Raw genomic sequence first — 23,115 nt, 5'->3', positions numbered from 1 at the left:
GGGGGACCTAAGTTCTCCCAGCGCAGGCTGGGCGCTCCGGGGGGACCAGGAGTCTGGGGCATGCAGGGCCCCACGGAGGACACGCTGTGCAGTGTCGGCAGGAGACACACAGGCGAGTGGCCTGCGGAGGCCGACGAGATGGAGTGAGGGGCTTAGGCCTTACCTGCCTTCTGCACCAAGGGCAGGACCACAAGGGCCCACGCCAGGGCCCGGCACCCGCTCTGGGCACCCATCCTGAGGGCCGGCACGGCGGTGGGCAGGTGGCGAGGAGGGAGTGGGGCGCGAAGCTCGCTCCCCTGGGGGCCCTGGGGCTTATATAGCAGGAAGCCTTGGCCCCGCGCCCAGCTCCTGGGCCACGCAGGGTGCTGTCCTCTCCCCACGGCAGCCACGTGTGTTTGCTCTTGGGGAGGGGCCGTGGCACAAAAGAGCCTAGAGGAGGAAGGATCTGCGGCTCTGGGCCCCAGAGGTGCAGGACCCCCTCCCCCACCCCCCGGCCCGCAGCTTCTGGGAGTCAGGAGAGAAAGCGTGGACGGAGCCGGGAGGGCGGTGCCGGCAAAGGCCCCACAAAGCAGGGCCGGCTCGGCCTGCCTGGGTCCCGCCTTGCTGCAGCCCCGCACCCTCGATAGGATGGGGCCGGGGTGGGGTGTGGTGTGTGGGCAGCCGGCGGGCTCAGACCCCGGGGCAGCGCCTCCCGGGAGCCTGGCTGAGGCTGTCAAGGGGGATTGGAGGGGAAGAGGCGGCCGTGGGGGAGCTGCCCAGAGGTGCTCACCGCCCCCGTCCCCGAGGGGTGAGCAGGGGCCTGCGAGGTCATTGCTCAGCCTGGCGGGGGGGGGGGGCGGGGCTCCCGCTAACTGCGGGGGGCGCAGGCCACGCGTGGAGGGTGGGTACCGGCCTGCAGGCTCCCGGGGGTCCCAGAGCTCCCAGCTGTGCCAGCAGGACCCTTCCAGGCCTCTGGGCTCCTCTCCGTCACCAAGTTCAAGCTCAAGGGGAAACCGAGGCCCTGAGGATGGACGCCCTGGCACGCACGCCGGGACTGGCCAAGGCAGGGCCAGGGGCTCCCAGCCTGGGTCCTGTCTGACCCTCGCCTCATTCCCAAGGCCGGCTGGTTAACCCCAGGGAAGGGGCACAGAGGGATCCCAGACCCACCTGGGGTCCGCGGCCAGCGGCAGGCTGAGCAGGGACTCGTGTGCACAGTGACATGCCCCCGGGGCCCCCGCAGGGCTGACAGGGGACACTGGGGGACCGGGGATCTCTAAACCCCAGTACCTGCCCCGAGTGGGGGCCACGAAGGCCTGCTCCCCCGAGCAGGTTTGAGGGGGCCCTGGTCGGTGCAGCCCCCGGCCACACTCCTCCCCCCACATTCCCTCCTCTGGCTCTGGCTCTCGTAGCCACTGGGCGTCCTCGCCCCAAACCTGCTGTGTCTGAGCACAGGACGGCCCGGGGGCGGGTGCACAGGACCGGGCTATTATCCGTCAGCCGGACGGTGGGCAGCTTCCAGGTTTTCGGGGTTAACAGCCCGGAGCACCCGGTACCCGCTCCCCCCCACCCTGCCCTCCGCCTTTGTTTTTCTGATAAGTCCGTTGAAGTGGAATTTCTGGGGCAAAGGGAAAACCCATCTTAAAGCTCTAAACGTCTTTTACCGACGTCATCCCCCCAGCTTGGCCAATGGCCCCACAGGTCCCGCGTCTCCTTTTGGTTCCTGGTGTCTTTGGGGCGTTTCCGGCACCGGCACCAGCATGGGGGCTCCTGCAGACCTGGGCCCTGGGTCTCAGCTCGGGCTCAGACCCCACTCACTGCCCGCTTCTGGGACCCCAGGGCAGGCGCTCCGGCTGCCCTCCAGCTGCCCCTCCCCCATCCTCAGTGTCACCTCCCGGGCTGGGGTGCGTGATCTCCAAAGTTCTCTTTCACAGCCAACCCAGTTGTCCCCTCTGCAGAGGGCACAGCTGGAGGGGCCTCTGGGGGAGGGCTGGGTGCGGCCCCTTGCAGAACAGGCCTGGAGGGTGCGCTGGAACCCCTCCCTCCACCCCCCTACCCCCCCCCCGCCCCCGCCCTCCCGTGCTCTCAGGCTGTGGCTGTGCCTGGCCTTCCTGCCCTTGCTCCAGGCCAACAGCCGGTGCTCGAGGCCGTGGCACCTGGTCCCTCATGTGGGTGGGGAGTGCACACAGCCTGGACCCCTGAATCCGCCTGAAGGAAGGAAGGAAGCCGGGAATCTGGCCCCCCAGCCTGAGCCCCCGTGCCCGCCTTCTCCCCGCTCCCCGAAGGCTCAGCTCTCAATCCGTGCCCCTGGTCCAGCGCCGAGCTGGGCGCCTTCGAGGCCGGCACGTCCCTCCGCCCGCCCTGGGTGGCCAGCACCACACAGCCATCGGAGGGGCCCCGGCAGCCCCAGTCCCCATGAAGGTCGGCCCCTCGCTCCGCACCCCCCAGCACCACGTGTGAGCAGCCTGGGCGCCTCGGCCCTCGCGGACGTTATCTCTTCAAGCTTCAAGGTTATCGTCTGGCCCCCCCACCAGCAGCCCGGGAGGAGCACTCCATGTGGCGGGGGCCTGGCCCATCTGTTCACAGCTGGCTCACAGCTGGCACTCAGTCAGTGCGCCGAAAGACTGAGGGGGAGGACGGCTGTGCCGTGGCCCGACGCTGCCCTTTCCCCCCCGGAGCACCATCCTCGGGCAGGGCTGGCCGTGGGGGCCGCCAGGGTCGCAGGATTGAGACATCCCGGATGTGGACCGCCAAGCCCAGCCTGTTTGCTTAGCGAGTTTACCCCTTCACAGTTGAGAGAGCCGAGGACAGAAGAAGAAGGAAGCGAAGCACAAGGCTGCTGGGAAGGAGGGCCCGGGCCAGGCCTCCCGGGGCTCGGGGAGGCCGCAGGGACGCACCCTGTCCCGCCCTCAGCCTGCAGAGCCCGCAGGCGGACGTGATCCCACCCCCAGAAAAGACCCCCCACAGAGCCCGGAGCTGGGCCCCCCGGCCAGTCCCTCGGCCCTGTCGGAAGCCCCTGGAGGGGTCATCACGGAGCGCTGGGCGCCCTTCTCAGCTCGCCCCTCCCTGCCCACCGGCCTCTCACCACAGCAGTGCGGAGTCAGGGCCATGGGCACTGGGGTGCATCAAGCCTCAGGCATTTATTGAGTGCTGGCTGTTTGCCCAGCTCCACACTGGACACCATGGAGGGTTCAGGAGTATGAGGTATGGCCCTGGGGGCATCAAAGGCCTGGCTGGCTCTAGGCCCGCTCAGAGCCCGGCCCCTGGCCGTCTGGGGATGCAGGCCTTCTGCACCTGCTGTCTCTGCGGGGAGTGGAAACCTCCACTTGGCAGATGGGGTGCCCCCCGCCCTGGTCTATACCCGGGGAGTATGGGGGAGGGGGGATCAGGCCCCACCTGGGCATCCTCGTCCCCAGAGCGGCCGCCATGGTGAGAAAGGCTGTGCCCCCTCCCCTAACCCTGCCCCAGGGCTGCAAGAATGTGGAGACCCTCCCCCAGGAAGCCCCCGCCCTGTGTGAAGACCAAGACCTCCCCACCCCCACCCAGCGTCTTCTTCTTTTTCCTGGTCTTCACACAATCCCTTTCCTTGCCCGTTTCCTCTCTCCCTCCCTCTCACCCTCATTCCCTCCTTCCTTTCTGCCTCTAGCAAATTCTGATGAACCCCAAGCCCTGGGGATTTGACGTGGCCAAGGAGAAGAGAGGTCCTCTTCGGAGCTCAAAGCTCACTGGCCATATAAGGGAGCAGTAAGGGCTTTGAAGGAACCAAAGCTCTCTGTGGGGCTAGGGTGACACTGAGCTGAAGGAAGGAGAAGAGGCAGCCTTTAGCAGATCAGGGAACAGCAGGTGCAAAGGGCCTGGGGCAGGGACCAACATGGCTCCTTGGAGGGTCTGAAGGCACCTGGTGTGGCTGGTACTGGGGCACCTGCAGGAGGGGAGCTGGCTGTGGTGTGGGCAAGGTTGGACCAGGGGAAGAGTCAGGGTTTACTCTGAATTTGGGGGGTACAGGTTACTGGAGCATTTAAAGCAGGGAAACCATAGGGGATTTTTTCTTTTTTTGATCTGTGTAGAGAAATGTACATAACTTAAAATTTACCATTTTAAGTTGTACATTAACTGGCATTAAGTACATTCACGGTGTTGTGCAACCATCACCACTATCATCTCTAGAACTTTTCTTATCATCCCAAAGAGACTCTACCCATTAAACAACTCCCCCTCCCCCTCTCCCAGGCCCTGGCCTCGTCCTTCTTACTTTCTGTCTCTGTGAATTTGACTATTCTAGGTCCTCGTGTAAGTGGAATCGTACGGTGTTTGTTCTCTTGTGACTGGATTATCCACTTTGCACAATGTCTGTAAGGTTCATCCACATGGTAGCCTGTGTCAGAATTTCCTTTTTTTAAGGCTGAATAATACTCCATTGTATGAATATACTATGTTTTGTTTATCCATTCATCCTTTGATGGACATTTGGGTTATTTTCACCTTTTGGCTATTGTGAATAAGGCTGCTATCAACATGACGGTGTAAATATCTGAGTCCCTGCTTTCAATTCCTTTGGGTACATACCTAGGAGTAGAATCACTAGATCATATCATAAGTCTATGTTTAACTTTTTGAGGAATCACCAAACAACAGAAGCATTTTACATTCCCAGCAACAGTGCACAAAGTTTCCAATTTTTCCACATCCTTGCCAGTACTTCTTATATCCCCTCTTTTTTAATAATAGCCATCCTAACAGGTATGAAGTGGTATCTCACCATGGTCTTGATTTGCATTTCTCTAATGGCTATTGATGTTGAGCATCTGTTCCCATGCTAATTAGCTATTTGCATATCTTCTTTGGAAAAATGTCTATTCAAGTCCTTTGCTCATTTTTGAGTTGGGTTGTTTGTTTTTTTTGTTGTTGAGTTTTAGGGGTTCTTAATATCCTGAATATTAATCCCTAATCAGATATATGATTTACAGATATTTTCTCCATTCTGTGTTTGTCTTCTCACTCTCTTCATAATGTCCTTTGATGCAGAAAGGTTTTAGTTTTGATGTAGTCCTATTTATCAATTTTCTTTTGTTGCCTGTGCTTTTAGGGTCATATCCAAAAATCATTGCCAAATACAACATCACAAGGATTTTTCCCTAATTTTCTTCTAAGAGTTTCATAGTTTTAGCTCTTACATTTAGGTCTTTGATCTATTTTGAGCTAATTTTCATATATGGTGTCAGATAAGAGTCCAACTTCACTCTTTTGCTTGTAGATATCAAGTTTTCTCAGCACCATTTGTTGAAAAGGCTCCTTTCCCCTATTGAATGGTCTTAGCACACTTGTCAAAAACCAATTGACTGTGTGTGCCAGGGCTTATTTCTGCACTATCTGTTCTATTCCATTGGTCTACATGTCTGTCTTTATGGCAGTACCACAGTGTTTTGAGTACTGCAGCTTTGTAATAAGTTTTGAAATCAGGAAGAATGAGTCTTCCAACTTTGTTCTTCTTTTTCAAGAGTAATTTGACTATTCCCTTGAGATTCCACATGAATTTCTGTATGGATTTTTCTATTTCTGCAAAAACACCATTGGGATTTTGATAAGGATTACATAAAATCTGTATATCTCTTTAGGTAATATTGTTATCAGAATTAAGTCTTCAAATCCATGGATAGGAGATATTTTTCTACTTATTTATGTATTCTTTAATTTCCTTCAGCAATGTTTTGTAATTTTTTAAATAAATTTATTTATTTAATTTATTTATTTTTGGCTGCATTGGGTCTTTGTTGCTGCGCATGGGCATTCTCTAGTTGCGGTGAGTGGGGGCTACTCTTCGTTGCAGTGTGTAGGCTTCTCATTGCAGTGGCTTCTCTTGCTGTGGAGCACAGGCTCTAGGCGCATGGGTTTCAGTAGTTGTGGCTCTCGGGTTCTAGAGTGCAGGCTCAGTAGTTGTGGCTCACGGGCTTAATTGTTCCATGGCATGTGGGATCTTCCCAGACCAGGGCTCGAACCTGTGTCCCCTGCATCAGCAGGAGGATTCTTAACCACTGCGCCATGAGGGAAGTCCCAATGTTTTGTAATTTTCATTGTACAAGTCTTTTGCCTCCTTGATTAACTTTAATTTTAAGTATTTTATTATTTTTGATGTTACTGTGAATGGAATTATTTTCTTAATTTCCTCTTTGGGTTGTTCCTCGCTAGTGTATAGCAACTTGCTGAATTCATTTATTAGCTCTGTCTTAGTCCATTTGGGCTGCTATAACAAAATGCCACAGACTAGGTTGCTTATGGACAACAGAAATTTATTTCTCATAGTTCTGGAGACTGGAATTCAGCCAGCATGATCGGGTTCTGGTGAAAGCCCTCTTCCTGGTTTCAGACTACCCACTTCTTCCAAAGTCAGCAGAGGCTAGTGATCTCTCTGGAACTGCTTTTATAAGGCACTAATCCCATTCATGAGAGCTCCACTCTCATGACTTAAGCACCTCCCAAATGCCCCACCTCCTAATACCGTCACCTTTGAGGGTTAGAATATCAACATATGGATTTTGGAGGGAAACACACCATAGCAAGCTTGAATCGTTTTTGGTAGAATTTTCAGAAATTTCTACATATAAGATTATGTCATTTGTGACCAGGGATAGTTTATTTTCCAATCTGGGTGCCTTTTATTTCTTTTTCTTGCCTTATTGCTTTGGCTAGAACTTCTAATACTGTGTTGAATAGAAGTGATGAACGTACGCATCATTGTCTTGTTCCTGATTTTAAAGGAAAAGCTTTTATCTTTCACCATTAAGTATGACATTAGCTGTGGGTTTTTCACGTATGGCCTTTATTATATTGAGATAATGTCCTTCTAGTCTTAGTTTGTTGAGTTCCTAATCATGAAAAGGTATTGAAATTTGGCAAATTCTTTTTCTGCATTAATTGAGATGTGGGTTTTTTTCCCTTTTCAATCTATTAATGTGATGATTGGTTGATTTTTGTATGTTGAACATCCTTGCATTCCTGGAATAAAACTCACTTGATCATGGTGTAGAAACCTTTTAATATATTTCTGAATTTGTTTGCTACTATTTTGTTGAGGATTTTTGCATAACTATTCCTAAGGGATATTGGTACGTAGTTTTTTTTATTTGGACCAAACAGTTTTTTTTGTTGGGAGGTTTTTGATTACTGATTTGATCTCCTTCCTAGTTAAAGGTCTATTCAGTTTGTCTATTTCTTCGTGAGTAAGTTTTGTTAGACTGTGTTTCTAGGCATTTGTCCATTTCTTCTAGGTTATCAAATTTGTTGGCATGCAATTGTTCATACTAGTCCCTTTAATCATATTTTTTAGTATTATTTGTATTATATTTATTTCTTTGTGATTCTAAGCGTTTGTGATTTTAGTTTTTAATATACTATATTGCCCTCGTTAGATTATACCTTCATATTCATAGAACAATATAAACTAATGCCAGCAATAATAATATTGTGATACAAAAGATCCTGAAGCTTTTTTTTTCCAACCGTTTTGAGCAACCATACATGGTACTATATTTTATTTCATTTTATTATTTTAATTTTTTATTTAAATATAGTTGATACACAATATTATACAATTTACAGGTGTACAAATAGTGATTTACAATTTTTAAAGGTTATGCTTCATTTATAGTTATTATAAAATATTGGCCATATTCCCCATGTTGTACAATATATCCTCATAGCTTATTTGTTTTATACATAATAGTTTGTACCTCTTAATCCCCTACCCCTATGTTGCCCTCCCCCCTTCCTACTCCCCACTGGTAACCACAGTGTTTTCTCTACAACTATGAGTCTGTTGTTGTTGTTGTTGTATTCACTAGTTTGTTGTATTTTTTGGATTCCACATATAAGTGATATCATACAGTATTTGTCTGTCTCTGTCTGACTTATTTCACTTAGTATAATACCCTCCAAGTCCATCCATGTTGTTGCAAACCTTTAATCACATTTATTTCTATAAAATTGACAGTAATGCCCATTTCATTTCTGATTTTAAAATTTGATTCTCCTTTCTTTTTTTTCTTAGTCCATTTAGTTAAATGTTTGTCAATTTTGTTGATCTTGTCAAAGAACCACCTTTTGGTTTTGTTGGCTCTCTTTGTTGTTTTTCTATTCTCTATTTTATGTATCTCTGCTCTAACCTTTATTTTTTCCTTCCTTCTGCTAGATTTGAGTTTAGTTTTCTCTTCTTTTTCTAGTTCTTTAAGGTGTAAAGTTAAGTTATTGGTTTGAGATCTTTTTTCTTTTTTAATGTAGGTTTTACAGCTATAAATTTTCTTCTTAGCACTGCCTTTGCTGAATCTCCTGTTTTGGTATGTTGTGTTTTTGTTTTCATTCATCTCTAAGGATGTTCTCATTTCTTCTTTGACCTATTAGTTGTTTAAGAGTGTGTTGTTTACGTTCCATGTATTTGTGAATTTTACAATTTTCCTTCCATTATTGATTTGTAGCTTCATTCCTTTATGGTTAGAAAAGATACTTTATATGATATTAATCTTCTAACATTTAGTAAAGCTTGTTTTAGAGCATAACAATTAGTTTATTCTGGAGAATATCCCATGTGCACTTGAGAAAATGTATGTTCTGCAGTTGATAGGTGGAGTGTTCTGTATATGTATGTTAGGCATAGTTGGTTTATAGTCTTGTTCAAGTCCTCTGTTCCATTATTGATCTTCTGTCTTGTTGTTCTATACATTATTGAAAGTGTGGTATTGAATTATCCAACTATTATTAGTAGTTTTATTATCTAGCTCTCCTTTCAAGTCGGCCAATGTTTGCATCATATATTTTGGGACTATACTGTTTGGTGCATATATCTTTATGATTGTTATATATTGTTGAATTTTTTTCTTTTATCAATAAATAATATCCTTCTTTGTCTCTTATAAACTTTTTTTTAAAACTTAAAGTCTATTTTGTCTGATATTAGTGTAGCCACCCCAGCTCTCTTTTGGTTACTATTTGCATGAAATATCTTTTTCCATCCTTTCACTTTCAACCTATTTGTGTCTTTAATTCTAAAGTGAATCTCTTGTGGACAGCATATAGTTGGATTGTTGTTGTTTTTTTACATCAATTCTGCCTTGTGAATGGAAAGTTTAAATCGAATTACATTTAAAGTGATTACTGATAAGGATGGACTTACTTCTGCCATTTTGCTATTTGTTTTCTGTATGTCTTCTAGCTCTTTTGTTCCTCATTTCCTCCATTACTGCCTTCTTTTGTGTTTAGTTGATTTTTTGTAGTGACAAATTTTGATTCCTTTCTCATTTCCTTTTGTATATATTATGTAGATATTTTCTTTGTGGTTATCATGGGATTACATGTAACACCCTAAAGTTAAAACCATCTAATTTGAATTGACATCAGTTTAGTTTATGCATACAAAACTCTAATCCCATAGAGTTCCTTCCCCTCCTAATGTTATTGTTGTAACAGATTAAATCTTTATGCCTTGTGTGCTAATAACATAGATTTGCAATTATTTTCATGACTTTATCTTTTAAATCATAGAAAATAAACTGTAGAGTTACAAACAAAAATTACAGTAATACTGGCTTTTATATTTGCTCACATATTTAGCTTTATTGGATATCTTTATTTTCTTATAGAGCTTTGATTTACTGTCTAGTGTCTTTTCATTTCAACCTGAAGGGCTTCTTTTAGCATTTCTTATAGAGTAGGTTTAGTTTTTGTTTATCTGGAAATGTCTTAATTTTGCTCTCACTTTCAAAGGGCAGCTTTGCCAGATAAAGAATTCTTGGTTGGTTGTTTTTTCTTTCACCACTTCAGATGTATCATTCAGTGCCTTAATGGCTTCCCAGTTTTCCTATGATAAATCAGCTGATAATCTTATTGAGAATGAATTCTCTTTTCTCTTGGTACTTTTGAGATTTTCTTCTTTGACTTTCAACAGTTTAGTTATAATGTATGTCATTGTGGACCTCTTTGAGTTTATCCTACCTGGAGTTTGTTGAGCTTCTTAGAAGTTTTCAGCCATTATTTCTTCACATAATATTTTCGCCCCTTTCTCTTCTCTGCAGGGACTCTCATTATGCATATGTTGGCCCACCTGATGATGCCTGACAAGTCCTTTAGGCTCTATTCACTTTTCTTCATTCTTTTTTTCCTGCTCCCCAAATTTGATAATTTCAATTGTTCTGTCTTCAAGTTCGTTGAGTCTTTCTTCTGCTTGCTCAAGTCTGCTATTGAGCTCCTCTAGTGAATTTTCCATTTCAGTCACTGTATTTTTCAGCCCCAGAATTTCTATGTTTTTAATTAATTTCTACTTTTTAAATTAATTTCTACCTTTGTGTTAATATTCTCATTTTGTACATGCATCATTTCCCTGATTTCCTTTGGTTTTTGTCCATGTTTTACTTTAGCTCTTGGAGCACACTTAAGGCAGTAGTTTTAAAGTATTTGTCTGGTAAGACTGATGTTTCGACCTCCTTATGGATGATTTCTGTAAATTTATTTTGCTCCTTTGGATGGGCCATATTTTCTTGTTCTTTGTAAGCCTTGTGATTTTTTTGTTGAAAATTGGGAGGTAACTCTGGAAATCAGATTCTCCCCCTTCCCAGTGTTTGCTATTCTTTTTCTTTTCTTTCTTTTTTTTGTTGTTGAAGGATGTAGCAGTCCATTTGTTTTGAGACTTTTCCAAAGTCTCAATTTTTACAAAGACTATTCCTTGTTGTGTGTGATCACTGAATCTTTGCTGGTTTAGCTTGTGTTCAGCTGGTGTTTGGGCAGAGTTTCCTTGAGTAGCAGGAGCTTTCCCAGTCTTCACAACCTGGTTCTGTCCTTCAACACTTAGGCAGGCTTGCTCTGAGCCTGGGGACCAGCCCAAGATGAAATCTTGCCTGGGCATGAGTGTGTCTTTCTAAATTCCTGCATGTGCATGGCTGCTTTTGAATGCCCGAATTTCTCAAAGAGTCCTACTTCAACTCCTCCAGGCCTTAGATGGTCCATTATATGTCTCCAACAGTAATCTCTTGCCCCAGGAGTCTGTGGGTCTGTAGTCACTTCGCAGCTTTTATGAGCAGTGTCTGCCACTTTTGCCACTTGAATTCCAGGTTAAGCAAAACAGAGATGCGTGCCTTGCATCATTCCTTCATGAATCCACCAGATGTTCACAGTAATTTGCAAATATGGTATTCTCTGCTCCTTCTGGCTTGGGGTGGGGGAGGGGAATGGAACTGGGCTGGCAACTCAAGACCAAAACTGCCACTGCACTGGGGATGGGCAAGGATGAGTGAAAATGCCACAAAACTTTCCTATCTTTCTGAAGATGGCCTTTTCTGTATTGAACATTAGCTTGGTTGCTGTAAACCTCTGACTATCTTCTAGAGCTCTGAAGACAGTTATTCCAGACAGTTTCTCCTTGTCCTTTTCAATGTTTCTATGGAAAAGGAGATCTTAGATCTTCCCAGCCCACCACAGAGTCATTCTGAAAATACAAGTTTGTGAGGCTAAATGGATATAAATGAATAAATGAAAAATAAATAAATGGGAGAAAAGAGAAAGCTCTTCCTACTGCAGAATGCAGGTAAGAAGAGTGGATGTGATTAGAAAAGCATAGGTGGGTGCTAACACTAAAGGGAATGGGACCCTTACATGGTCCCAAGCCTCTCCCACAAGACCCTTATTAATTCCAAGGGGGGAAATGGCTACTTTCCAGTGGAAAACCTGACAGACCCACCCTGAGCCAAAGTGAACTCCCAGTGGTGGATCCAACCGACATCACGTGCCTCAAGGTATAAGGAACCGAGAAAGACACAGCTTCACTCCTGCTAAGTGTGTACTCCAACCTCGACACAAGGAAGCCACAGACAGACCCAGACTTGGGGGTGCTGCACCACATAACCGGCCCACACTACTCAAAAAGGGCATGGTCAAGAAGCCCAGAGAAAGGCTGGGGAAAGATTCCAGGTTAAAGATGACCAAGGAGGCTGCACGCACACGACATGCAGTCCTGGGTAAGACCCCAGACTGGGAGGAATGGACACCAGCAGGACAAGCGAGGGGTGTAGCGGCCTGAGGACCACAGGTGGTGCTGCATCTTCACAGACCCCACCCTGCTTCTGGGAGACACACCCCCATCTATTTAGGGTGAAGGGGCAAGCTTCTTAAACTCCAGTGGTACAGAGAAAATATGTAGACACAGAGAGAGGGGAGGGCAGGCACAGCGCAGCCCAAGAGCAAACAGTGCAGCAAAGGGAGCAAAATACAAACCCTGGAGAATCTGGGCTAAAGGCAGACAGGAGCTCTTTATACTATTTCTGCAACTTATCCATAAACTGGAAATTGTATCCAAAAGTTCTCCAGAAAGCTCCATGCTGGCTGTGATTTGGGGAATGGACTAGAGGGAGGCCATTGGGGGACCACTGCACCTAGACATGGCAGGGACAGAGTGGTGAGGTGGGGGAGGGCCAAAGGGAAAGGGGGGAAGGGGGAGGGGGAGGAAATAAGGGAGAGTGAGGAGGGGCAGGCGCCCTATCTTCTGGGCAGAGCCAGCCTGAGCAGGGGCCCCGTGACGTGGCAGGTCCCAGGCAGGTGCAAGAGGTGCCTCCCTGTCCCCTTCTCCCCCCTCCCTCTCCACCCCCTCCCCCCTCCTCTTCCCCAGCCCTGTTGTGAATCTCCTGGAGAAGCAGCACCCCCATACAGGGCCAAGGTCTTGGGGAGGGGCAGAGCCTGGGCGAGGGGGCAGGCATGGCCCAGCGTGGGCAGGCAGATGTGGACAGAGGAGAAGGCTGGGCCCCTGGGCCCACGTTTGCTCAGGATTAAGACAGCATGAGGGAGAATAAACAGTAGTGGGCGGGGTGTCCTGGTCGCCAGCAGAGGTGACCAGGTGTCAGTGGGCAGCGTGCCCTCCTCCCTCCAGGAACCCCAGTGTTGACTCAGCACCACAGGCTGGCAGAGGGGCCCAATGCAGCCTACACAGCCTGGGCCACACCCCCAGCCGGTGCTGAGGGGCGCCTGGCCCGGAGGCTATGCAGGCCGGTCATCCACATCCAAGCCCCGCCTGCTGCCCTCTCCCACCGGCTTCAAGGCCCCAGCGGTGACCAGTGGCCGGAGAGGGCGGCCGGGGGACACACCACCATCCTGGGCCACGCCGCCCTTGTCTGGGCTCAGGCCCCGGGGTGGGGGAGGCCCAGCCCTCCTAGGGGTCACAGGCCCAGGCCTGATCTCTGACCTCTGGAGGCCCCGACTTCACTCTGCTGCGTTTTCCTGGGGAGGCTGAAGGGGTTCCCTCGTGTCTGGGTATCTTGTCCGTGTCCTGTCGGGGCCCCCGCCTCCCCCCACGTCTGGAAGGTGGCCGATGCTGCAAGCGGGGTAACCCCAGCGACAGGTGAGTTTGAACTCTGAACTGTAACAGGAGGGCGGGGAAGATGGCTAACAGCAGCGGTCCTGGTGGCCAGGAAAGGCCTCGAGGGGCGGGCTGGGGGGAGCACCAGCCCAGGGGAGGAGGCGCTAGAGCCGCCTCGCCATGTCTGCCCCCTCATCTGCCCAGCAGAGCTGCTGCGAGGCCCCTCAGAACTCAGGACCGCTCGGGAGGGGCCTCGCTGGCCAGCTGGATGGTGGGACCCGCCGGGGGCAGCGGTGGCCGGAGCGCCCTGCCCACAGCCCCCTGCCCCAGACCCCTTCCCTGGGAGGCTGCCTGGCCTCCGCAGGAGGGGTTTCTGCCAGCAGAGCAGCCCCGCCCTCCATCCCCAGGGCGCCGGTGTCCACGTCTGCAGGTCTGGCCAGGGACCGTGTGAGCGACATGCACACCCGGGTGCAACATGAGCAGAGACGTAGGCTCGGTGGCTGGAGAGACGCCGTCTCCCTGATGCCTAGGGTTGGAGGTGTGGCCACCGCCCCAGGGGCGGCTTCTGCAGGGGCCCTGGGAGGAGGCGGGGGCCCGGGGGAGCTCCTGGTGGTTTCCTGGGCCCCACCAAGCATGGCCTAACCCGGAGCAGCAGGACCAGGTCCCTGCTGGTTTCACACACACTGAACCGTCCCCTTGTGGAACCATGGAGGCTCGGCTGTCAGCTGAGGACAGAGCGTTGATGCAGCCAGCAGGAAACAGAGACCCCACCGCAGGGACGGAACTCCAGGCCCCGCTTCCTGGGGCTGGAGGCTAAGGGCTGGGAGGGGGTCCAGGAAAGGACGGGTCTGGAGACAGGGCGGAAAGTCCCTCCACACGAGGGCTCAGCTTATGGCCTGCGAGGTTGAGTCTAGGGTCCACGAGGCCAGGCCACCCCTCTCACCTGGGGGACAGTCTCCAGACACCCAGGCTGCCATGGGGCCGCTGGCTCTGTGGACGCTGTGTGCCCCCGGGGCTGGCTTCCCTGGTGGAAGCAGGAAGGGCCGGGGCCCAGGGCGGTGAGGGGCCCCCGGGAGGGGCTGGGTGGGAAGGGGGGCCACCTCATGCCCCCGGGGATTTCTTGCCCCTCACGGCCTCCAGTGGGCTGGGTGCCTTGCTCAGAAAGGTCTCCTGAAGTGGGCAGCTCCCGCTCACAGGCTGTGTCCCCGGAGGGCACCCTACCTGTTCCTTCGTTTCATGGGGGTGGGGGGCTGTGGCACCCACAGGACAGGGTGGCCCTGAGCTTGGCAGGGTGCTGGGGTCCCCTCAGGGCCTGTCAACCTGGGAGTGAGGGCACCGAGTTCCCTGAGCCCTGCGGGGGCTCGGGGCACCCAGGCTATTTGTCTTGGTGGAGGGCGGTTCCCATCCAGCTGCGTCAGCTCTGACCTGCCCTGGCGACCCTCCTGCCCAGCCCCCCGGGTAGCCCCCTGCTCGGCAGCTGACCCCCCCCCCCGGGGTGGATGCTGGGTTGAGGGGGTGTCCTGAGTCCCAGGCTGATCACTGACCCCCCCCCCCCGCTGTTGTCAGAAACACACCTAATCGTGCCCATCATCTGAGTTCTGGGCTGGTTTTCCATCTTCGTTTTCGTTTGCAGCTCTAGGCGTCTTCCACGTCCCTCTGTCTGTCCTTGCTTGGCTCTGGGAACCATGCTCTTTGGAACCTCAGTCATAAACACATTTTCTTCAGGAAGCCAGGACACAGGGGCTTTATGATGGTAACACGATGATGTTTTATTTTTATTCTATTCTGTAAAGAAATAAAACCCTGTGTGCCTCTCTATAGCTGGGTTCTATGAGCTGTGAGAAAGCCACAGATGCAGACAGTGACCCCAGGTGTGAAGGAGAACCACAGAGTTTACGTCAGCAAAGCCCAGGGTTGTTGCCAGCATTTGGTGTTTTACATCTCGCGGAAGGGCTCCCTCCCCACTTCCCATCACAGAACCATCTCCCACAGCTTCCCTGGGGCTGCGGGGTCCTCACCTGCGAGGTCTTGAGCCTCCTGGAGTCCAGAGCAGAGACCTACCTCCCACCTCCCTCCCTTCCCCTCCCCTTCTTTTCTATCTGCACTCACTCCCTTGACAATCTCCCGAGCTGAACGGCTGAAGCTCCGACTTCTCCCATCTTTGCCTCCCAGTGAAGGCAGCCTCCAGCCCTGGCCCCCGACTCACATGTCCACCTACCACCCTGACCTCTCCACCGGGCGTCTAATGGTCAAACACAGTGTGACCCCACCAAGCTCCTACCCACCCCAGCGCCCTTCCCCAGCCACCCCATCCTTCCCCGGCCCCCGATGGAGGCTCCTGTCTATTCACCCACACTCCACGGCCGGTCCATCGCCAAACAGTCATGTTCACCACTGACCTACCCCCCAGCTCAGACCCCAGCTAGTCTCCTGCTTCTTCCCTCCGCCCGTGTGTCTGTCCTCACCCCGCAGTGGGGTCTGAAGGACAAGGTAGAGCTCTACAACCTCTGCCCAGTCCCCCAGTGCCCCTTCACTCAGGGCTAAGGCCTGGTTCTGGCTGACCCTGGCCCGGCTGCCCTCCAACGCCCTCTCCCCGCCCACCTCGGACACACCCGTGTCCCTGCAGCTCTGATCTCCGACCCCGCCAGGCCCTGCCGGGGCCCCTCCCCCAGACATGCCCAGGCTCCCTCCTTCCCTTCCTCCCTCCCTCCCATGCCGGCCACTGAGCGGGACCCCACCAGCAGAAAGGGGTTCTCTGCTTTACTCCCCCGTGGCACTAACGCGTGGCCTCATTCCCGGTGATCTGTCCACTCTGCCCGCCATCGCCAGGCTCGCGCTGTGCGCTCCCCACACGGCCCGGTCCCGGAGCGCGGCTCGCCCTGGGTCCCGGGCTGCCAAGTGGTACAGCTCCTGGCGCAGCCCCGGCTCCGAGATCGCCGCGGTACTTCCCGCGCCAGCGGGCAGCACCCTCTGCTCTTTGTCAGTTGATCCGGATATCTGAGGACCTTTGACGTCCATGCAGATTCTGCAGTGAGTTTGCTGACTTCCTCTGAAGACCGGGCCGCGAGGCTGTCTGGGTCGTGCTCACAGAGACGCCTGTGTGATGGCCCGGGCCCCACGTGTCCCCGCGGGGTTGGCTGTGAATCGCCAATCCGCTGCCCAGGGCCCAGGTCAAATAGGTCAGAGCTGTGACCTGCGTGTGCCCAGGACCAGGCCGGCCGCTGGCGCCCCAGCTCTGGCCTCAGACCAAGCAGCCCTCTCCGGGCTGGGTGGGAGTCCAAGTGTCCCTGGATGGGGTGGGCGTGCTGGGGGCAGAGGTCAGGAGAGGGCTGCAACCCGACCTGCCCACCATGGTCACAGGCTCCCCAGTGTCCTGTGCCCCTGTCCATCTCCTTCCCCATATCCAGGAGCCCCCAGCGCCCTTTATCTGGGCAGAAGCTGCCCCCAATCAGGTCCCCCCAGCAAGAGGGTGGACGCCCCTTCCCCATCTGCCTGGGGCAGGACCCAGAGATGAAGGGATGGCCCTGCCAAGGCCAGACTCCACGGGGGCCAAAGGAGGTGGGGTGTGAGCCGCCGAGGCCAGCCCTGGCCTGGGACCTCTTCTGGCCATGTGTCCCCACCCCAGTGGTGACAAATCACCCCCCCCCTCCCAGCGTCCAGGAGGTGGGGGCCCCAAGCACAGCCTGGAGGAGCCGCCCTGCAGGCAGAGCCGTGGACGCCTCAGTGGGCCAAACCCAGCTCTGTTGCTCTTTCTGGCGCCACCTGGCCAGGGCTGCGGGTCTGGGTGGCAGCAGGGACCCGTTATCTGGTTACTCCTGCCACTTGGTCACAGTTGCAGGCAGGGGAGGGGCTGTGCGCTCCCGGGGGGGTGGAGGCTTGGTCACTGTGCTGGCGTCCGTCCCAGCCAGAGAGGAAGAGGTGGCTCTCTCCGACACCCGATCCCCTCGGGGGCAGCGGCGCTGATCAGGGTGCCACCTGCGGCTACAGGGCCAGCCAGTCACCGGGGCAGCGGCTCCCAGAGCCAGAGGGCCGGGAACTTCCTGCTCCCAAGGAGGGCGTCCCATGGGGGTGGCAGTGACTTCCCTGCCCGGACCTCGTTGCCGCGTCCGTCCACCTCCCACTCAGGCCGTCTCCTGGGCCCAAGGGGTCGTGGGGTCATGGCTGCGGGAGCCCCTCGGCCCCTACCTGGTCTCTGACAGGAGGGGTCAGCTCCACTGCCCACACGGCTGGCCGGAGCAAACAGCCGGGTCAGGCGGGCCGTGGGGGGCTGGACCAGGGCACTGGGCACTTGGCGCTCAGGACAGGGCAGACAGGGGTGGGAGTGGGCAATGCCGGCCAGAGGGGTGTAAACTGTAAAGGGCGGTCCTCGTCCTCATCCAGGGTCCTCGCGGCCCTGCAGACCTCAAGGGGTGGCCCAGCCTCAGAGGGCGTAAGCCGCCTCCCTGGACCCCTGAGACCCCGGACTCTGCTTCCTGAGCCCCTGGCCCAGCCGGAGGCACCAGGACCACTGTGCTGCCACCTTGTGGCGGTGCAGGGACTGCAGCCAGATCCTGGAGGTGGGACTGTCGGTGCCACCAGCCCCGGACCCACCGGCCCCCAGACCCAGCTCAGCCTGGGCCTGGTCCTTGTGACCAAGGCAGCGTGAGGTGGACGCAGTGGACATCTAATTCCAGGGGCCTCAGCAGGGACATGAGGACGTGAGTCCAGCTTCCTGTGTTTCCACAGTTGACCTCCAGCAAGCTGCCCTCCCCGGGCCTAGGTTCCAGCAGGACTGAGAGCCTGCTACCGCCCTCCCCATGTTGTCGTGGAGGACAGGTGGTGAGGCACCCGCCCCTGCCCTGCATCCACCCCTGGCCACTCGAGCCCACTGCCCAGTGTCCACAGGTCCCCGAGGCCTTCTCTGGCCCAGCAAAGGGGCCCCAAGATGCGTGGAGCAGTGGGAAGCTCGGCGGGATTGTGAGCCCCCGGGCGACTCTGGTGGCCAGCACGGTCCAGCCTGGCAGTCCCCCGCCCCGTCAGGGTCCAGGTCAGGCTGGCCTCCCAGCAATGGCCGGGGTCAGCTGGCTGGCACCTGGCCCCGTGGGCTTGTCTGCTCTGGGTGCCCCCTCCTGGCACTCGGGCTTGGGGAGCTCAGGACACCCTGTGCATTCCTGTGCTGGACCCTGCCCCCTGCCCCTCTCCGCTGCCCTGTCTGGGAGCGGGACATCCGCACGGCCCTTGCCCACCCTCCCAGTGCTGCTGTGGGGCCGGGTCCAGCCTGAGGCCAGTGTGTCACCGGGGGTGTCGGGGACTCCCCTGGGGCCTCCAAGGAAGAGGGGGCTGGGTTTTCGAAACTTGGAGGTTCCCAGGGCAGGGGGCAGGGGTCACAGAGGGGAGGGCAACAGCACTCCTGGGGGACTGGTCTCCCTTGGGCCTGCGTGCACACACACGTGCACACACACATGCACACACGTGCACTGCACACATGCACACACGCACAGACACATGCACACACGTGCACTGCACACACATGCACACACGTGCACAGACACAGGTGCACCGCACACCGAGCTTGACTTTGGTGTGACGGGAGAGTCCAGAGGTTTGTAGAGAGAAGATGGAGGCTTCCCAGTCTGACGGCTCAGCTGGGTGGACCCACGGGACTCCCGCCCTCTGTCCCGCCAAATGCACAGCAGACCAGGCAGCTGGCCTGCCCCGCCCCGGGCCCATGTCTGCCCTCCGACCTGCTCCCGGCTTTTATGGACAAGCTTAAAAATCACACGGAGCCCACGAATTGCAAATTCTCCAAGTGTATTTCCGAAACCGACGGCCCTTTCCTGAGGCCCAGGGCCGAGGCAGGGGTGAGGCTCTGCCTCCCAGTGGCCGGCCGAGCAGTCAATTGCTGCATCTGAGGGACCGCTGTGGATCAGGCCCTTACGTGATGCTGAAGGCAGGGACCAGCAGGCTGGACCCACAGCCAGAGGAGCCTCCCCCACCCCCTGCCCACCCGGGCTGGTCCAGAGCAGGCAGCTGCAATCCCGTCAGCGCCACTGCACACCCGGGGCCGCTGGACCCAGAGAGGGACGAGAGGGGTGGACCGTGCAGCCTAGGCTTGGGTCACCTGGACCGGGGCTCAGGTTCCACTGGCCTTGGAGGCTGAGATTGCAGCAAGTACAAACGTTCTTGTGGGCCTGTCCTGGAGGGACAGGGCGGGGCTCCGGCCCGTCTACTGCGAAGGCCGGGGACCCGGGGCCCCTCTCCTCCAGTGCCTGAGCCCCGTCTCCTGGCTCCGCTCGGCACCCTGCTCCAGCTGCACCTCCCCTGAGCGGCCGAGGCCCCCGTGGGAGTCGCACTGCAGGCCCACGCAGCCGCACTCCTCCACCTCCGTGTAGCTGAAGGCCTGGCTGGAGCCGTCCTCACAGCGCAGGGTCGCGTTCCGCAGAGAGGCCCGCAGCTCGCGGCAGCACCTGCACCTGTGCTCCACAGTGCGGGCCTCCAGGGAGTACCTGTGGGCATCCAGGGAGTACCTGTGGGCCTCCAGGGAGTACCTGTGGGCGGGGGCCGCCTGAGCTAGAGGCTCGTGGGGGGCGGTTAACAGCGGCTCCCGCGTGCCGGTCGCGGCAGCTAAGGTGCCCTGTGGCCCCTTCTGAGCCCCCCGAAGGCTAGGGAGGGGCCCAGCAGCCTCTCACCAACCACTTGACCAGCAGGTCACCAATGGGGACCCCGAGCCTGGGGTCTCAGTAAAGAGAAGAGTGTGAGTCCAGACAGGCCGCGAGCCGTCCCTGGACCCCGGCCCAGCCCGCTGCTGGCCCCCAGCCCCCCATCCTGCCCCTGTCTGCCCGCCCCAAGCCCTGCCCTGCAGGAGCCCTCTGTGGGGGGGGAGGGTGCGGGTCTGCCCTGGGCGAGTCAGGGGCTCACGTACACGGAGCTGGTGTCCCCACAGTTGCCCTGGCAGTAGGTGAGGCGCACGGGCTCCACAGAGCTGCAGCCTGGCTGCCGGAGGACCTGGAGCTTGTGGTACACGGTGCAGGTCGACCCTGGGGAGGGACACGGGAGGCGGCGCAGAGGTCAGCCCTGGCCGGGCGTCCCCCGCCCCACGCCGCCTCCTGCGCCCCCCTCCCCTGGCAGACACGCCCACTCACTGTTCTGGGGCGGGCGTTGGGGGCAGGAAAGGCAGCAGCCGTCCTCGCTCAGCCGAGCCGTGTCCTAGGAGGACAGAGAGGCCGTTAGCGAGGGCAGGGACGCAAGACAGTGGCGCCCACTCCCGTCCACGGCCTGATCCTCCCGTGGCCACTGTCGACCCCCCTGGGCAGGGCCGGCGGGCTCCCAGGACTCACCGCAGGACAGCTGAGTGGGGGACACGCCTTCTTCGTGGTCACCACCACGAGCCCATCCTGGTGCTTCTCACACTCGTGTGTCACGCAGCGGCTCCTGGGGTCTGACCAGGACTCGCCGGGCTGCAGGGAGGCCCAGCCAGCAAGTGAGTGGCCCCCCCCAAGGCCCCCCTTCCAGCAGGGGAGGGCGCTGCATCTGTCTGTCTGTCAGCCCCCAGCCCACGGGCTTCCAGGGGCTCCCGCGGCCTCTGCCCTGCGCCCGCCTTGCACTGACGGCTCCCCAGGGGCCCCGGTGCACCAGGAAGCCATCCACCCAACACCCCCGCTGCCGCTGTGCACTCCCGGCACCCCCCCCCCCGCCGTGCAGGGGTGGGGCTGGCCCCCCCGGAGCCTGTGGCCGGCCCCGCCCGGAACCCACCCCAAGGCCCCGTGACCGCTACTCACGTAGAAGAGGTGGGCGGAGCTGCCGCTGGTGTTCATGACACAGGCCACCTGCACACACTCGCCACAGCACTGCCCGCTCCGTGTCTGGTACTCGAAGCCCTGGGAGGGGGGCAGGATGTGTGGCCTGAGCCCGGACTGGGCGCTGCGTGGGGGTGGGAGTGAGAAGGGGGGGCACTCACCACGGGGCAACGGGTGCTGCAGATCTGGGTCTCACAGTTGATCGCGAACGTGTCTGACTGGGGGCCACCGGCCAACTCACACCAACACTTTTCGCACAGGTTCGAGGAAACTATGGCCCCAGGCTGGGGGAGTCAAGGTGACAGTGTCTGCCCAGCCGGGCCTGGTGCCCCTGCCCTCCCGGACGTCCCCTCCAGGCCTGCCCCCGCCAGGCAGACTCTTCCTCTGAGGTGACCCTCAGTAGTGCCTCCTGGTTGGGGTCCCGGTCTTGGGGACAGAGCCTCAAGGCTGCTCCTCCAGGGAGGTCACATGCTCTGGAGGACCCGGCATGGGGAGAGCGAGGCTGGGGGCCTTCTCAAGTTCAGGACAGGGGTTGTGGTCCCAGAAGAACCCACTGCTGCTCCAAAGGCCACCCAGGCCCTCAGGGACGCAGCCTCGGGGAGAAGCTGGCAGGACGGGGGGGACTCCGGTCCCTGTGCACCAGGGGGCCTGAACTTTGGCTGGTTCTTACCTGGTACAAGGTGCCGTTGACGCTGCAGACGGTCCAGCCTGCTCAGGGGAGAAAGCAGACCTGCGGACCCGCCCTCCTCTTGTCCCGCCAGCCTCCCGAGTAGCAGCTGCCCGCGCCCACCACTACAGCATCCCAGCCCCGGGCGACGGCCCATGCTCCTCCCCAGCCTGGCGCCGCTGAGCCAGGACACTCACTGCAGTTTTGGGTCGGGCAGCAGGCCCCTTCCTTATAGGTCAGGGTGGAGCCGGAGCCTTCCGGACAGTCCGCGGGCGCGGGGCAGTGTGTGGCGTTGCAGACTGCAGCAGACGGAAGAGGGCGTCAGGGGACCTGCCTCCCTCCCAAGCCTGAGTGTCGCCTCTCCCTGGGGGTCTCCAGGAGTACTGACTACCCAGTGGACAGGTGGTAGGCTCTCCAGGGGGTGCCCACCGCCACGGGGGACGAGGCTTCTGGTCGGCCCTGACCTCCATGGTACCCCTTACTCTTGAGCCTTCCTGCTGGGGCTCAGCAGCTGAAGCCACATAAAGGGAGGGTATGCCCACCACCCTCCTGGGGCATGCCCCCGGGTGCCAGCACCTCGGGACCCTTCAGGGGCAAAGCTGGCCAGCCCTGAGCCTGTGCATGTGCGCCCCCCGCCCAGCCTGGGGCTCACCGCAGGTGTACTGGGGACAGCACTGGCCAGTCTGCAGGGCCGCGGGCGCTGGCACGAAGCCGGGCTCGGGGCAGGCGGGGGGCAGGGGGCAGGGCCGAGTCTGGCAGCTCAGAGTCCGGGTGCTTCCCTTGCAGGTGCACTCTTGACAGCCCACGCTGACAGTGTGGCCAGGCTGGAAGGGGGAGGACATGGGGCCCCCGGGCCATTGGTCACCTGCCTGTCCCGTGGCGCCCGTGGCTCAGGGCCCGCAAGGGGTCTTCAAAGGTGTGGGTGGGGCTGAGGGCTGCTGGGGCTCTGGGGGGCCCATGGGGGCCAGGAGGCGGGGTGAGAGGGGGTTGTGTGGGTGACCGGCCTCCCTCCCCACCATCCCCACCTTCACTGTGTGGGAGCAGGGCGGGAGGGCGGGACGTGGCCAGCCTTGGGGCCAGCACCCACCCTCCTCCGGGGCCGTGCAAGGAAGCCTCCCGAGTCTTTGCTCAGGAAACCCCGGCCCCTCCCTTCCCCTCCTCCGAGTCCCCCGAGGGGGCCACACTTACCTCCACGGGCTCCCCGTGGGGCCCCAGGCAACCTGGAGGGAAAGAGAGGACGTCATCTCTGGGCCTCCACGGCCCCCAGCCCATCACGGGCAGCCCCGGTGTCGGGGGCTGGGGGAAACCTGGGCTGTGGTGGAAAGCCCTGGGGTCTGGCCGAGGCGTGCGGACCCTGAGGGCGCAGTGTG

General features: G+C 56.3%; 3 protein-coding genes across 3 annotated transcripts in view; 1 reads left to right on the top strand and 2 right to left on the bottom strand.

Annotated features, from left to right (window-relative positions):
• The window catches only part of MUC5B (mucin 5B, oligomeric mucus/gel-forming), a 34,744-nt gene extending 34,506 nt beyond the window's left edge, over window positions 1–238 (bottom strand). The window contains exon 1 of the mRNA XM_057553821.1: window positions 164–238. Coding sequence (XP_057409804.1) covers window positions 164–233 — 70 coding nt within the window. The 5' untranslated portion in view covers window positions 234–238. The remainder of the gene's footprint in view (window positions 1–163) is intronic.
• Window positions 1–23,115, top strand: part of TOLLIP (toll interacting protein) — a 148,037-nt gene that overhangs the window by 59,250 nt on the left and 65,672 nt on the right. The window lies entirely within an intron of this gene.
• The window catches only part of MUC5AC (mucin 5AC, oligomeric mucus/gel-forming), a 30,579-nt gene continuing 26,555 nt past the window's right edge, over window positions 19,092–23,115 (bottom strand). Inside the window, exons 42-51 of the mRNA XM_057553912.1 lie at window positions 22,934–22,965; window positions 22,398–22,569; window positions 21,943–22,044; window positions 21,749–21,786; window positions 21,240–21,362; window positions 21,061–21,159; window positions 20,620–20,739; window positions 20,425–20,488; window positions 20,205–20,319; window positions 19,092–19,788 (exon numbers count right to left, since the gene is read on the bottom strand). Coding sequence (XP_057409895.1) covers window positions 19,509–19,788; window positions 20,205–20,319; window positions 20,425–20,488; window positions 20,620–20,739; window positions 21,061–21,159; window positions 21,240–21,362; window positions 21,749–21,786; window positions 21,943–22,044; window positions 22,398–22,569; window positions 22,934–22,965 — 1,145 coding nt within the window. The 3' untranslated portion in view covers window positions 19,092–19,508. The remainder of the gene's footprint in view (window positions 19,789–20,204; window positions 20,320–20,424; window positions 20,489–20,619; window positions 20,740–21,060; window positions 21,160–21,239; window positions 21,363–21,748; window positions 21,787–21,942; window positions 22,045–22,397; window positions 22,570–22,933; window positions 22,966–23,115) is intronic.

Source organism: Balaenoptera acutorostrata, chromosome 9 (genome assembly GCF_949987535.1).
Source record: "Balaenoptera acutorostrata chromosome 9, mBalAcu1.1, whole genome shotgun sequence".
NCBI lineage: Eukaryota > Metazoa > Chordata > Mammalia > Artiodactyla > Balaenopteridae > Balaenoptera > Balaenoptera acutorostrata.
This window is presented reverse-complemented; position numbering and strand designations above follow the sequence as displayed.